Source organism: Haliotis cracherodii, unplaced genomic scaffold, assembly GCF_022045235.1.
Source record: "Haliotis cracherodii isolate W230 unplaced genomic scaffold, xgHalCrac1.p SCAF_2, whole genome shotgun sequence".
NCBI lineage: Eukaryota > Metazoa > Mollusca > Gastropoda > Lepetellida > Haliotidae > Haliotis > Haliotis cracherodii.
Genome location: NW_027266275.1, coordinates 49,190,558 through 49,205,959, shown reverse-complemented (window position 1 = coordinate 49,205,959; position 15,402 = coordinate 49,190,558). Strand labels below are relative to the sequence as shown.

Below are 15,402 nucleotides of genomic sequence, written 5' to 3'. Positions count from 1 at the left end.
TCAAATGGTTCATGGCAAAAATGTCATTAATACTTTTACATACATTCCTGTTTTTAAGATATGAATCCATTCCCAGATGAGTGGTTTTGGGGTGATCTGATGTAAACTAGGTGGAACATTTCTCAGTAGACAATTTATAAAATAATATGTTGAGAATAGATCATGCATATTAATTGATATAATGTCACTTCAAAATGTTTCATCATATCAAAACCTATCAACTTATCCTTAGTCCAAAGATCTCAAATGATATCTATATCTGCTGTAGAAATAGACACTTTCTGAAAACTAAAACATATTGGAGGCCATCTTGGATTTTCGTCATCACCAGGGGGCGCTGCATACCAGATTTGAATTATATAAAGCATTGTTGCCATTGATCCTGAAAAAGATATTGTGATAAATTGAATGTATTGACCAGATAATTATGATAAATGAGTATAGACTAAAGTCATTAGAGATTTCAACCATGTCGACGGCCATCTTGGACTGTCATCACCACCAGGGGGTGCTGCATACTAGGTTTGAATTATATACAGGATTGTTGTGATTACTCCTAAATACATTACAATGATAATTTGTATGAATTGGCCAGATAACTATGATGTGTTGAGTATTGATTGATATCATTAGAGATTTCAGCCATGTTTGCGTCCTTCTTGGAATTTCTACCACCAGGGGGCGCTGCAAACTATATTTGAATTACATACAGCTCTGCTGCAATTCATTCTGCATGCATTAGTGTGGATATATGTATAAATGGATCAAATAAGTATGATATATTGATACCATTAGAGAGTTCAGCCATGTTGGCGGCCATCTTGGATTTTCTACCACCAGGGGACGCTGCTGAGGTGGATCCATATCCAAAAATGTTCGGAATGGTTCAATGTATGAGTGTGCCAAGTCTGGTGCTTTTAACCCAAAGTGCAAAATTTTAGCCTTAACTAGAAGTGTACAAATTTAGAAGTAAGTTACAAAATCACTGAGGAACAGTTAGGAAATAACAAAACAATAGAATCATTGTCACATAAGGCATCCCCGCCATACAGAGAGGGATTACTTTCATTTGAAAAAGATTTTCTCCTCCTTTCTTATGCATGTGTGTATCCTACAAACAACACACAGAATTTCTGCTCAGATAAATACCCCGGGAATTAAATATACAATGCGGATCGATGTTTGATTGTCACACAGTTTAAAGAACTCTTTTTGTCAGTTCAGTCTGGTAAATATGTCAGTTCAGTCTGGTGAATACATCAAATCAGTCAGGTGAATATGTCTTTTTGTCTGGGGAATGTGTCAGTTATAGGGGCACTAATCTCTGGCTTCTTTCCAGCTATCTGACACTGCCCACTGCAACTTAGCATGACAAGCTTTGAGGCAATATCTATACACATTTCTGAAGATACTCTCTTAAGATTTTGAAGTAACAAAGGGCGCTTATTAATTCATTTCTTTAACCAAAACAAGCAGACAAAAAGAAAGGTGGAAGCTCTTCGGATGTTTTTATTTAGAAATACCCTGGATGGTTACAGTTTAATAAATAAAAGTATCCCTGCAGTGAAAGCATTTACGGATTTTGGATTGCATGGATAATAATCACTTAATTACAGGTATAATAAATGGTAGCAACACTCAGATTATTTGACAAAGGTTCCCATTTGGCATTTCTCCTGTCAGGGGTACTTATTCAGTCTAAATCCAGGTCTGAAATTGGGAAATATATGTTATGTAATATGTATGTGTCAGCGCAGCTAGAGAAGAATGATCAGTTGAATTACAAAAAAGCATCCATCAAAGGATCATTGATTGATTAATCACTCTTATCATGCACAGTGGATTTGTCAAAAGTAAGTGTTTAGGTTACACACAACCAAATGTTTTCCCCATAGACTTCTATAGTAACATTATATCTTTTAAATAAATAATTAACCGTTTAACAGCTATTACCTGTACATGTGTGCACAGTTCGGCCTTAGAGCAGCAATTAAAACAAAAAAAATGCCTACCTCAGCCAGCTCCTTTTCCAAGTACAGGAAGCTAAACACACCACCCCCAGTTTATCACCAAATGTCACCTACTTGAAAATAGCTGTGGTCACATTCAGCATAAGTCATCATGTTGAAAAAGACAGTACTAAATATAGAAAAAAACACGTTTTAATAACTGGATGGATGTACATTTAAAAGATAAAATTTTTTACACAATATCATCCAATCACAGCCTGCAGATATCCCTCGATCTGCACTGAAGGCTCCCTACAATAACCACACTGTCACAACTGGTTCTGATTTGGTGTAGTAGAACCTGTATATGTGTTTTCTGGGATACCATCCGGGGATCCATGGGGAAAAAACAAAAACAAAGACAACAACCAGTCCCAGTGAACTGTCAGAGATCAGTGCCCCATTAAGTGGTGAATATATCAGTTTGGTGAATATGTCATTTCTGGTGGGTGAATATGTTAGTTCAGTCAGATGAATGTCATTTTTGTCTGGTGAATACGTCAGTCCAGCCGATTGAATATGTCAGTTCAGTCATTTCTGGTTGGTGAATATGTAATTTTGTCAAAGAAAACTAGCTTATGTAAATACATCTCAGTTCAGTTCAGTCTTGTGAATATGTGAGTTCAGTCAGGACAATGTGTCATTTCAGTATGTTGAATACTAAGAATTGTGAAATTAATGTGAACATGAAATCAATTCAGAAAATGTGAGTGTCCCTTGCTCGCATTAATAAAGTGACATATTTTTGTCTAGACACATTGGAGTATATTGGAAAGTCAGATTCACTGTACGTGGGCAGACACAAAACATATATCGTGTATATTACAACGTAAGTGGAAACCATATAGTCCTTCGACATCTCTGGAATGTTAACGGTCTTGGTGTTAACATTAACTGAGGAGTTTTTATGGTTCAAAGGCAGTACTACTTGCATTAATTTCATTACCCATTGAGACTGGTGTTGACACTTGCATTAATTTGGTGATGCATTATTTTTTATAATTTACAGTATTTCAATTCATTCTGGTGAATATGTCAGTTCAGTCTGGTCCCTGTTTCAGTACATTCTGTTTAAACTAAATGAGTGGCAGATCATTTGAGCGCATATGTCAATTTGGTTTGATGTGTAAAGAGTAAGTCAGTTATTGAAACTCTTTTTCTTGAAGTACCATCAATCTGTCTTATGTTTCTTTCATTCTCTAGGCTGGATCTCTTCAGGGTTCTAAGTGAAAATGGCAAGAGCCTGCATGATTTTGAAGATGAAACGGGTAGGTTGGTCATTGGTTAATACTGTAACTGTAGTGTTTGCATATACAATGCACTTATAATATTGTAGCTGACCTTTTTGCTCATCTGAATCAACGTTGCATGTGAGCTTATTTCATGCCATTTGTCCATCATAAGCTTTCACAACCTCTGAAACCAGAGTGAGTGAGTGAGTGAGTATGGTTTTACGCCGCTTTTAGCCATGTTCCAGCAGGTCTCAAAGTTTACATTTTTACCAAGTAGCCATATGTCTACAAGTATTTTTTCCCAGGTAGCCAGTGGTAAAATTAAGAGCTCAAGCCAATTTTGTAGGTAGCCAAAAGCATTTAAAATTATTTTTAATCAAATAACTATTATATTACTAAGCTATGTACTAATTCAACAGCAGCTACCAAGTCAGTACTAAGCCAGTACATCTCAGCGCTGCTGGACAAGAAAGCGATAGAGGTTATACATGCCCCAGCCGTAACACCGGGGTTCTATTCACCTGTCTCCCTTGTCCCCAAAAGGACTCAAACACAGGACGATCCACAACCTCGCCGCTTTCAACAAACGCTACCTGGCGTGTCCACCTTATTTCGGGATGACCACCTCAGGCTGCTGCGATCCTGGATCCTGGCACAGGATGTATTCATCAGCCTGGATATGGAGGATGCCTATCGACATGTACCTATACATCCCGACTACCGAGTCCATTACCAATGGGCAGTTCCCCCATTTGGATTTTCTTCGTCACCGTGGCCTCTCACACGGCTTACCAAGCCGATAGCCCCATACCTCCATCTCCGGGACATTCAGTTCGAGGCATACACAGACGGACCTCGATCTCTTCTCTGTACCCAGAGACCGTGGGAGCGCATGCAGGCGCACCTGTCTCCAGCTCTCCACCTACCACGCACTCTGCGCCAATGACAAGTCCTCCTGGGCCTCCTAACCTCAGCGCAGGACTTGACCTACAGAGGAAGGCTCCAACTGCGCCCAGTTCAGATGTTCCATCGTCCTCCCAGATCATTACAAGCAGCATCTCCTTGACAGGGCTTACGACCTCTCTGCGCCTAACTTCTTTCAGTGGCATTTAGAAGTTGGAGTGATGAAGTAAGACGAGTTCAATGGATGAACAACTTCTTTATTACAATTAGTGCAACGTTTCGGTGTAGATCCTAACACCTTTATCAAGCAAGTGATGGATATTGCTAAACAACATAGGTATATATACTTATTAACATCAAAGTTTATACAGTAAATGATTGATGGACACAGAGAGCACTTATCTTGGCCATCACTCACTGGATGCAGGCCCTCAGACATGCCCGGCTCTCCATCTCGACGGACAACATAACCGTCGTATGGTGCCTTCGGAACCAAGGAACGACTCATTCGACCTCGCTCCTTCAAAAGACGTTCCGATTGTTTCACCTAGTGGATCATCTTGGGATTCAGTTCCAGGTTCAACACATTCCGGGCTGCCGAAACATCCTAGCGGATGCTCTATATCGACCAGGCAAACTCGCTCCCACAGAGTGGAAGCTTCACCCAGACGCCTTCGCTCTTGTTTGTCGTCCAGAAGAGCAGATCGACACAAAACTTCTATCTGACTTTGGTCTCGCCCTGGTGGCCAGCGAGGGCTTGGTTTGTCAACCGCAGAGGGCTGTCCGAAGCCAACCCACTGCCACTTCCAGACTGGCCAAATCTGCTGATCCACCCTCACAGCAGACAGCCACACCCAGGACCAGACAAGCTATGTCTTCACGTCTGATCCATTTACAGGGAGCACTGAACACCAAAGGCTACTCGGCCAGAGCGGCTAGGGCCATCACGATGGCACATCGCCCAACCACCAGGAGCCTCTATGTTGACTGGTGGCAATCCCAAGAGAGCTTTTGTAGGGGCAAGCATCAAGACCCCATATCTGCATCTGCATCGCCTCAAGGCCGAGTTCATGCTCCATCTGCATCACAATCATAAGCTCAAGGGCAGTACCATCATGACCTACCTTGTGGCGCTCAACTCAGTCCTGGCAATTGCGGATGATCGGTGCATGACGTAAATCCCAGAACTACAGGCTCTGCTCCGTTCATTCAGGCTGGAAGACCAAAAGGCGAAATCTCGTACACGAGCTTGGGGCTTGAATGTCATTCACACTTCGCTGAGAGACGTGCTCTTCGGGCCACTCGAAGCGACGTCATCCTACAATCTGATGAAAACATGGTCTCCTACTGGCGCTCGCCACAGCAGCCCATGTCAGTGATCTACACGCCTTTTACGTCACACACGTCCGTTTTGAGCATGGAGCACACAGAACCGTGCATCTTGGACTGTGCTGGGACTGCTTCGCCAAGAATCAATTCCCATGACAGCCAGATAGATCGTTCCTCATCCCTCCCCTATCTCCACTTGTAGGCGCGGAAGATGAACTAGAGCTCCGTTTTTTTCCGGTGAGAGCGCTCTGTTGCTTTATCAGACGATTGAAGCTCTACTTGCCATCAGGGAGAGGTGTTCTGGCGATCAAACACATTCGTCGCCAGTCACCATATGCGAGATGTCGCATTGGAGGATGTACAAGGCACGCACAGCTTTGGTCCGTTAGTAGTGGCCCAGCAGGTCACTACTACTACACGTCACTGACCTCGCCAAGTCCAGAGCCCCGGCCTTTCGACCTCCCCTGGCGTATGCCCTGGACTAGAAGGTTCATGCCCACTTGCATACTGCTTGGTACTCCAGTCTCAACCTAACCGAGAGTTATTGTCAGGCTGTGCAGTACCAGGATACAACGCATACCTGCCTCTTCCCTTCCATGTAATGGTCATCCAGGCAGACCATACAGCCGGGCTGAGGGAATCGGAGTTTCCCATACATGGAGTGGTCACCTTATGCCGACCACACAGCCGAAGACGGGCTGGGGGAATCGGAGTTTCCCATACATGGAGTGGTCACCCGAAGTTGACCACACAGCCAAGGACGGGCTGAGGGAATTGGAGGTTCCCATACATGGAGTGGTCACCCGAAGCCGACCACACAGCCAAGGATTGGCTAGGGAACAGAGTCTGGAAATAAAAGATGAAAGTCCACACCTGAACGTATGCCCGCCTCCGGTTCTGTCCAATAAAGATGCATTCAGGAGTAATGCAGGATAAGTAAAAAATCTAGCAAAATCCTAGATATTTTTTATGTTTGTATACTTATCCTTCATTACTGCGTCTAAAGGGACCCGCCCATCACAGAGCTACCTCCCCCCGTTACCTTCCGATGTTTCGGACTACAGAGTAATGTGATGATCCTTGACGTCAATTCCTTTGGTCACGTGGGAGCTGTGTGACAGGGTTGGCCTCTCATCTAGTTGGAACAACTTCTTCAAGCTAAGACCCTCACACAGCTCTTTTCTCTGTCAAAAATAAGCAGTAATATGCATTAAGGAGTCATGCAGGATAAGTATACAAATATAAAAAATATCTAGGATTTTACTTGTTTTGTGTCTTCATAATATTGTACCAATAGAATGTAGTCGCCACAAGATATTTTCAAGGTAGTCATTTGGCATTTTAAACAGTAGACAAATTGAATATTAGGCCGCATTGTCTGATGCAGATTTTATAGTGCAAGCCCCCTGAGATACCATGGCACAGTTTAACATGAATACCCCATTAAAACACAGTATACTGACTCCGAACCGACCAGTCCTTGTTTTAGCCCCATAATGCCACAGGCCAGGCAGGGTAACTACAAGTACCATCTTTTAACGTCTTTTGGTATGACGTGGCAGGAGATGGAGCCTCGACCTTTCTCTCTCTAGGCGAATGCTCTACCATAATATCCCTGTTATGTGGATACTTACCTATGACAGTGATGACAGGTGACAAGTCACAGTGGCCTACTTTCAGCAAGTAGCATATGCTATGTTTTCATTATTACACTGAATTCAACTTTGGGGCATATTTTGTTAATAAGCCACATAGCTCTTTGGACTGTTCTTGAAAATACTTGCAAATGATATTGAAGGTGAAAGTCATTCACAAGGTCATACACAAAGAAATATGTTATGTGTTCTGAACCAACCCCCATGTTTGCGTGGCATGTGAGCTTATGCCCATGTTTTCAAAGATAATGAATTTTTTAACTTATCCTGCATTAAGGAGCCTGCATTACTCCTTAATGCAATTACTGCTGTTTTCTGACAGAGAGATGAACTGTGTAAGATCCAGCTGCTGAAGAAAAGTTGTTCCAACCAGTAGAGGCAGAACCCTCACACAGTCAGCGCATGACCTGGAACTCATGACTTCACATCAAAACACATAACTGCTTTATCACCTCCACGGACGGACATACTTTGTATCTCCTGTGGAAATTAAAGCTTATTGTTTCTATACTGTGCATGTTTCTGCATTCAGCGTATGCTGCTATATTGTTACCTGTTTATGGTGTGCTACCTTTGGGGTCTTCCCATTCGTAATTTGTAGTCACAGTAATTTACGGGCATATTGTTGTTCCTGCCATTTTTGCGATTCACCACGTGGCTTTCAGTACTTTCGTGTATTGCATTTTGAATTCTTTATTTTGTTTGGGTAATACACTACATATATTGAATTGGGCTCCGTCCATACATCCGTCTGTGAGTCCATGCGTCAGTGCGTCCGAAAATCGTTTCCGGAGCATAACTCAAAAACAGTTAAATATTTCTCTCCGAAACTTTGAATGCCTATCAGAATCATGCTGAACTGGTGCCTTTTGCTATTTAGGAATTTTAGAAATTTTTATTATTTACATTTCCATGGCAACAAGTTGGACTTAGGTTCTATAAGGGTAGAGTTTGTTTCCGGAGCGTAACTCAAAACCCATTCAATACTTTCTAACAAAACTTTGCATGTTTACCAGACACATACTGAACTGGTGCCTTATGCTATTTAAGAATTTTAGACATTTTTATTTTTTACGCTTCCATGGCAACAAGTTGGATTTAAGTTTTTAATATGGGGTGGGTTCACTTATGGAGTATAACAAATAAACTGTTAAATATTTCAATGGGCAAACATTGCATGTCTATATATAGAGCACATACTGAACTGGTGCCATTTGATATTAACTAGTTTTGGAATGGTTATTTTAGAATTTCCATTGCAGCTATTTTGACATGGGCTAAGAGAAATGTTGGGACAGTTACCTGGTTTGGCACCATAACATGTTAAAATGGGCGGGGGATATAGATGACTTCGTCGACTATACGCTTGTTTATTTTGTGTTGGCGTGTTTAAAAGCTTTAATTTATGACTACCTTTTAGCATAATTATTTGCTCTCATAAACTTAAATAAAATATAGAGTTTTGAGTTACATTGTGCTTCCCGTTGTGGTTTTGCCACATCATTATGTTTTGGCTTAAATTCCAGACTTTATGTCTTGCCACACTTGCTGCTGCGGGAACAAATCTGGTCGGGGGCCCTCCCCTTCTGCGTTGATTGTACGACGCCCTGTACTTTCACAGCGCAGTGCCAATATTGCAGTCGTTTGTCGCTGTGCTCCTTCAACACATACAAGTATCGAGGACACATCTCACTCAACTTGCTTGTCAACACAATGATATGGCTTACAACTCCCTTTTGCTTCTTCTATGCCACCCTTGCCGTGACCTTTATCGACAACATCGTTCCCTCCTCCGGTGATGCCCTGCTATCTACATCAACAAAAGCAGCACCACTAGCGCTCAAGAAAGGCGGCGCCGTCGGCACCTTGGTTTTTCTTCCAACAGCATCTAGGTATCTTAGCTTCAGTCCCTCAGGCACCTCCCATCCTCTACTCTACTTCATCATCACCGGACCTTGGCTTCCACAGCTACAATGGCGGCGATGGCACTGGCACCTCCTTCGACTCTCATCAGTCTAGATCGTCACGATGGAGCGTCAAGGTGAAACCAGGTCTTTTTTATCGTCGCCGCTCCTGTAGCTTCTCTCCTGTACATCGTTGGGATCGTGACTATCTTTCAACCTCTTCGGAGGAATCTTTTCAAACCAGTGATTCAACTTGCCAACTGGTTGTCAGGACTAAGTTTTGTTTCGCGACATTCTTCTTAACCCTATAATTCAAAGCGCCATGCATTAGGAGAGATGACCTGCAGGTTCACTCCTTGGATGAAGCTGAAGAAGCCCACATGTTTGTTGAAGCTGTTTCTTCAAAGCCTCCTACGATCCGATGCTGATGCTGGGTTTCCCTGCGGAACATGGCTTCTGGTGGACAGTGTCTGTATCAGAACTTGCAGATTTTCACTGTTCACGCTCATTTAGCCTGTTTGACCCCATGGTCAAAGGCTACGGGTACCCACTTCTCGGGATAATCGTTGACTGGTCAGGACAAGGAGTCTCTCATATCACGGTGTTCATATTTGCTCTACACCGGCCTTGCCATTCGACGACGACATCCACTGTCTTTGTTGACATCGCCAGCACCAACGCTCCTCTACCCTGCCTAAGAGCCAGCGTTCCTCAAAGAGGCTCTTCCATGACGGTCCTGTTTTTTCCATGGCACTCCCGTTGGTCCCTCAATTTTTGCAGAACTCATTCGGAATTGTCTGTGTGTGGAGATTGCACCTCATTTCCATCTACAATGTGTTTTTCTCTGCTACTGCACAGGTTCATTTACATGTCACATGTCGAGTACTCCGACTGTAAACAATGCGACCCGAATTAGGTCTACTGACCTATTGGGAGCAGTGCAACATATTTCTAGAGATTGGTTAGCATACTTACCACAACCACTCAACCAGATGCCTGTTGTTTTACATCCATGTGAAGTGGATAGAAACGGTAGTCCTCTGCTACCAATACGGCAGTTGCGAGGCACCACGTTTCATCGCTCCCTCGCTATATGAACGGTAGCGCTTATACGGCGTTCAAGGGATGGAAAAGATTGCCTTACTTTGTATGGTATGATCTTTTAGATAACAACATTTTTATATTTTCAGCCTTGGCTACCAGATACAGTGTCAATTTTCTTATTCTTTCCACGACTGGGGGGCACGGGTGGCCCGGTCGTCTAAGGCGCCGCGATTCACTGTGCAGAGATGTGTGACGGTCCCTTGGGCGCGCCAGGAACCTATGATCGTGGGTTCGAATCCCAGTTTGCCCCGATTATGTTTCTAGGTTTGTCAGCACCATACCCGTGCTCGTGGGTTTCACCAAAATGGTAAATGTCTGAGACCTGCATCACTTCGGGCTTTCCTCCCCCATTAAGCTGACATGCCGGAATATAACTGGAATACTGTTAAAAGCGGCGTTAATCCCAACTCACTCACTCACTTCCCACAACTGTTCCATCAATCCCTGTTTCCTACATGCCAAGTATCATGTTGTCTTCCTTCATCGTCATCTCAAAATAAAAATGTGAGCCCTTATACAACACTCAAGGGATTGAAATGATCACATTACTTTGTGCAGTACAGTGCAACTTTCCAGAACCACACTTTTCCAGATTTTCACCTAACCTTATGGACATTGCTTTGACTTCCAACTTACTGGTTAAGTCGATGCCTTGGTGATCGCTTTTGGAGCGGGTATATTTCGTCTACATGGGGTTTGATATTGGTTCGCAGGTGAACACACTTTTCCACATATCGTCCCGACAGGACAATCGGATACCCCTGTTGTTGACTTTGCAGTCTTGTAGACAACCTCATCTACCATGGCCTACCATGGCATGTTTTGGCACATGCTCTGTCCAGGCCGGACATCTCACTGGTGCCGGATCAGTCAGATATGGCAGTCAACGCTCTCAGCGTTCCCTGGGGAGGTTTATCCGCATATGCATTTCCGCCTCTGGCAGTTATTTGTCCACAAGTAATTATCAACCAGTCTTTGGCCATTCCGTTACAATTATATTTCCTTGTGGCTCCGGTCGGTCATCCTCCAAACTTTATAAAGCTGCTGGATTGATGGAAGGCCATTATTGGCAATCTGACAGCATCTTTGTCAGCCACTACCTCTGTGATGTAGCCCTTGGAAGATATCGGTGTTCACAGTTTTGATCCCCTGGTTGTAGCCCAACAGGTCACCAATCCCGAACACCATTGATTCTCTGATACCCTGAGCGGGCCCTGTCCTCCTCTCTGGTGTTAATCACCCAATACTAGAGGGCACTACTGCATTCCGCATTCGCTTTTAAGTCAGTTCTAGTTTTTGGCTACCTGCATCAGTCTATTTCTGTCACCTATTCAGGTTTTCCTTTTTGCATTGACTCTCGTTTCCTGATGACAGGAATGGTTGTAGATGTTGACACCGACGCCGACGATACCCTGATACCCGATACAAGGGTGCCGCCTCTTCTGTTTGGAACAACTTTTCAACACCCAATCAGGCACAAACCCAAACTAAGTTGATCTGAATCATTGTGACTTTATTTGTCATATTGGTAGTATTATTTGTAGCACAATTATATACTTGCAGGTCCTTTCCTGTTGAAGTGGATGTCGGAGGTGATATCAGCTGGTTACATCAGCAACTTCCTGTCTCTGCTTATCAACGTCATCAAATACAATGCAGCCTACTTGTATGAGGATGAAGTGGCCGGCCTTGTGCAGTAAGTCTTTAGTGGGTCATCACAGACATCAACACATCAGACCTTGTGCAGTAAGTCTCTAGTGGGTCATCACAGACATCAACACATCAGACCTTGTGCAGTAAGTTTCTAGTGGGTCATCACAGACATCAACACATTAGACCTTGTGCAGTCGCTAGTGGGTCATCACAGACATCAACACATTAGACCTTGTGCACTCTCTAGTGGGTCATCACAGACATCAACACATCAGACCTTGTGCACTCTCTAGTGGGTCATCACAGACATCAACACATTAGACCTTGTGCAGTAAGTCTCTAGTGGGTCATAACAGACATCAACACATCAGACCTTGTGCACTCTCTAGTGGGTCATCACAGACATCAACACATCAGACCTTGTGCAGTAAGTCACTAGTGGGTCGTAACATTCATCAACACATTAGATCTTGTGCAGTACATCACTAGTGGGTCATCACAGACATCAACACATCAGACCTTGTGCAGTAAGTTTCTAGTGGGTCATCACAGACATCAACACATTAGACCTTAAGCAATCTCTAGTGGGTCATCACAGACATCAACACATTAGACCTTGTGCAGTAGGTCTCTAGTGGGTCATCACAGACATCAACACATCAGACCTTGTGCAGTAAGTCACTAGTGGGTCATCACAGACATCAACACATTAGACCTTAAGCAGTCTCTAGTGGGTCATCACAGACATCAACACATTAGACCTTGTGCATTAAGTCACCAGTGGGTCATCACAGACATCAACACATTAGACCTTGTGCAGTAAGTCTCTAGTGGGTCATCACAGACATCAACACATCAGACCTTGTGCACTCTCTAGTGGGTCATCACAGACATCAACACATCAGACCTTGTGCAGTAAGTCACTGGTGAGTCATAACAGACATCAACACATCAGACCTTGTGCACTCTCTAGTGGGTCATCACAGACATCAACACATCAGACCTTGTGCAGTAAGTCACTGGTGAGTCATAACAGACATCAACACATCAGACCTGATCGGCTGCTCATAACAGTCTGACATCGTCACCACTCATCAACTGTTATCCACCTGCCGTTCTGCTGATTCACTGAGAAGCCAAAGAGATTCTGATCAATAAGAATGCCATTCAAGTCATGGACCTGTCCACCATCATCCCTGGCTTCTATTCACTGATATTTGAAGTGCCAAAGAAGGGCTCAACATAAGTCTGCATGAGTGCATTTCAACATGTTCTCAGTCAACCACCAGGATTGTCTGATTATTTCCATTTGGAATTTCCACCACCCCATATTTTTCGCCAGAATCTCGAAGCCGGTGTCAGATTCGAAGTGTATCTGGAATATTGTTTACAATCCCACTTCCAGCAGAATGTACTTCTACAGCAGCTGTCCTTCACTCCTCGCCTTCTTCACCGCGTTCTTCACCGCCTAGGTTGTCCAGTCAACTAGGCAAAGTGCAACTTGATTCCGTCAGATGACCACTGCTAGTGGCACATCAACAATTATGAGTTTGAGGACGTTATTCTGGGGATAACTCACTTGAGGTTGCTCCTTCAGAATTTGTGCCTCATGATCAAGACAGACAACACAACAGCAGTATGGCAGATCAACAGCCAGGGTACCACGAGGTCGCCATCTCTGCTTCAACAAGTATTCCGCCTCTTCCAACTCATGACACGTTCCAGATCACAGTTCAAGCGTATCACATTCATCTCCCCTCCACCTTCACCTTACACTCCACCATCACCTTACACTCAAAAGATATGCTCTATCTGCACATCTGGATCGTATGCAGATATCTAGGTCTAAGGGTTAGACAGCTCATGTTGCCTGGGCAATCACTCTTGCTTATCATAATGATAAGTGGCCTTAGTTGGGGAAATACTGAGATACCACAAGCTCTCCCCTGCACTGTCTCCAACGCCTCCACAGATTGCTGATTTCCTCAACTATCTAGCACTCCTTATTAACTTAAGGCTGGTACTATTGCCACATTTTTGGCAGTCATAGCTATCCACTGGGACACTTAAGTTTCGACCATCCCTGAACTCTGCCTCCTTGGAAGATCAAAAGCAGATGTTTCATGGGATCTGATCATCAGATCCGATGATTAGCAGGAACTGACACTCTGCCCCATCAGAGCTCTTCAAGCATTTATATCAATGCTACGAAGCAGCTTAGTCGGAATCGGTAAACTGTCTATGCTAGTCACTACATCTGAAATGTCCCTGTCGAAAATGTTCCTGGTCTTCACCTATTTGGCGGTGTGGTACTTCCACAGCTAGTGATGAAGATTAATTATCCTCCCCGAATCTTATACCCTGTCCACTGGAGCATCTGCATTAGTCTTGACTGTCACTCCTGCCGGAGTCGTTACAACAGACACACAACACAGTTCACATTTCATTAATGTCGAACACACTAATAAGGTCCACAATGACTGGCTAACTCAGTATCTCATGCAATGCATGGGTCAATTCCTGTATGTTCTGAACTGGAGGATCCCTTGCTCTCACCCTACGTCCCAAAATGTCCTACAAATTCTCAATAGGATTAATGTCTGGACTTCTGGCAGGCCAGGGTAGTGTCTCAATGGTGTTGTGTTGGAGATGCTGAACAACAGCTCGAGCACTATGAGGTCTGGCATTATCGTCCATGAAGACTGGACGTGTGGCAAGAGCATGGTAATCGAAATGAGGCACAACAGCACCGTCCAAGATCAAGTTCTGGTACCTCTGTCCATTCAGAGTTCCTGGAACAGTGATGAGGTCAAGTTTACAATCGTAGGAACAACACCCCCGAACCATGACGGATCCACTGCCAAATGGAACATCAGCTTGAATGTTCCTCTGATCATATGCTGTGCCTCTCTGCCTCCAAACTCGTGCCCTCCCTTCTGTATGATGCAGCAAAAATCTGCTTTCATCGGACCAGTGGATCCTTCTCCATGTCCTCAGGTTCCAGCGAGCACGTGCTTGGGCATGGCAGTGCTGATTTGTGAGGAGTGGTCGTCTTGCTCTCAATCCTGCTGATGGTGCTGATGGACACTCTGTTGTATGGATGCCATCCATGTCGCAGCTGTGTACAAGTAGACTTTGGGCTTCGTCTGGCTTGGCGTACGAGAGCACGATCTTCCTTGTCATTGTTTTTTCTGGGACGTCCAGACATCGGTGCATCCTTCACTTCACCGGAAGCAGTATGCTTACGTATTATCCTGCTGATGACAGTGTGATTAATGTTCAGTTGTGCTCCAATAGCACGAGATGAGGCACTGGAAGCTTGGGCATTTCACTGGTTGGTCAAAATAAAGCTTAATTTATGCCTAAAACCAAATTTTAGGTGTGTCTGCCAACATAACATACGCCAAAAGGGGCTATGTGCATACTGCATTTTTAGTCAAACCGACCCCCGGTACAAGCATGCTCAACGCAAGCATGCACGTGCAGCGTGGAACAGGGTGTGTTTGATATTATGTTCACAGATGGTGTAGTATATGAAATATGTACTTGTAGTTTAAAAAAACAAAAATTATATTTTCTACTTTTACTTTAAAATGTGTGGTGCGATATTTAT

General features: G+C 43.8%; 1 protein-coding gene across 2 annotated transcripts in view; it reads left to right on the top strand.

Moving 5' to 3' along the window:
- LOC139468165 (tuberin-like) overlaps positions 1–15,402 on the top strand; it is a 179,242-nt gene that overhangs the window by 37,007 nt on the left and 126,833 nt on the right. For both annotated transcript variants that reach the window (XM_071249953.1, XM_071249954.1), the window contains exons 6-7: positions 3,213–3,277; positions 11,700–11,832. In XM_071249953.1, the coding sequence (XP_071106054.1) occupies positions 3,213–3,277; positions 11,700–11,832 (198 nt within the window). The remainder of the gene's footprint in view (positions 1–3,212; positions 3,278–11,699; positions 11,833–15,402) is intronic.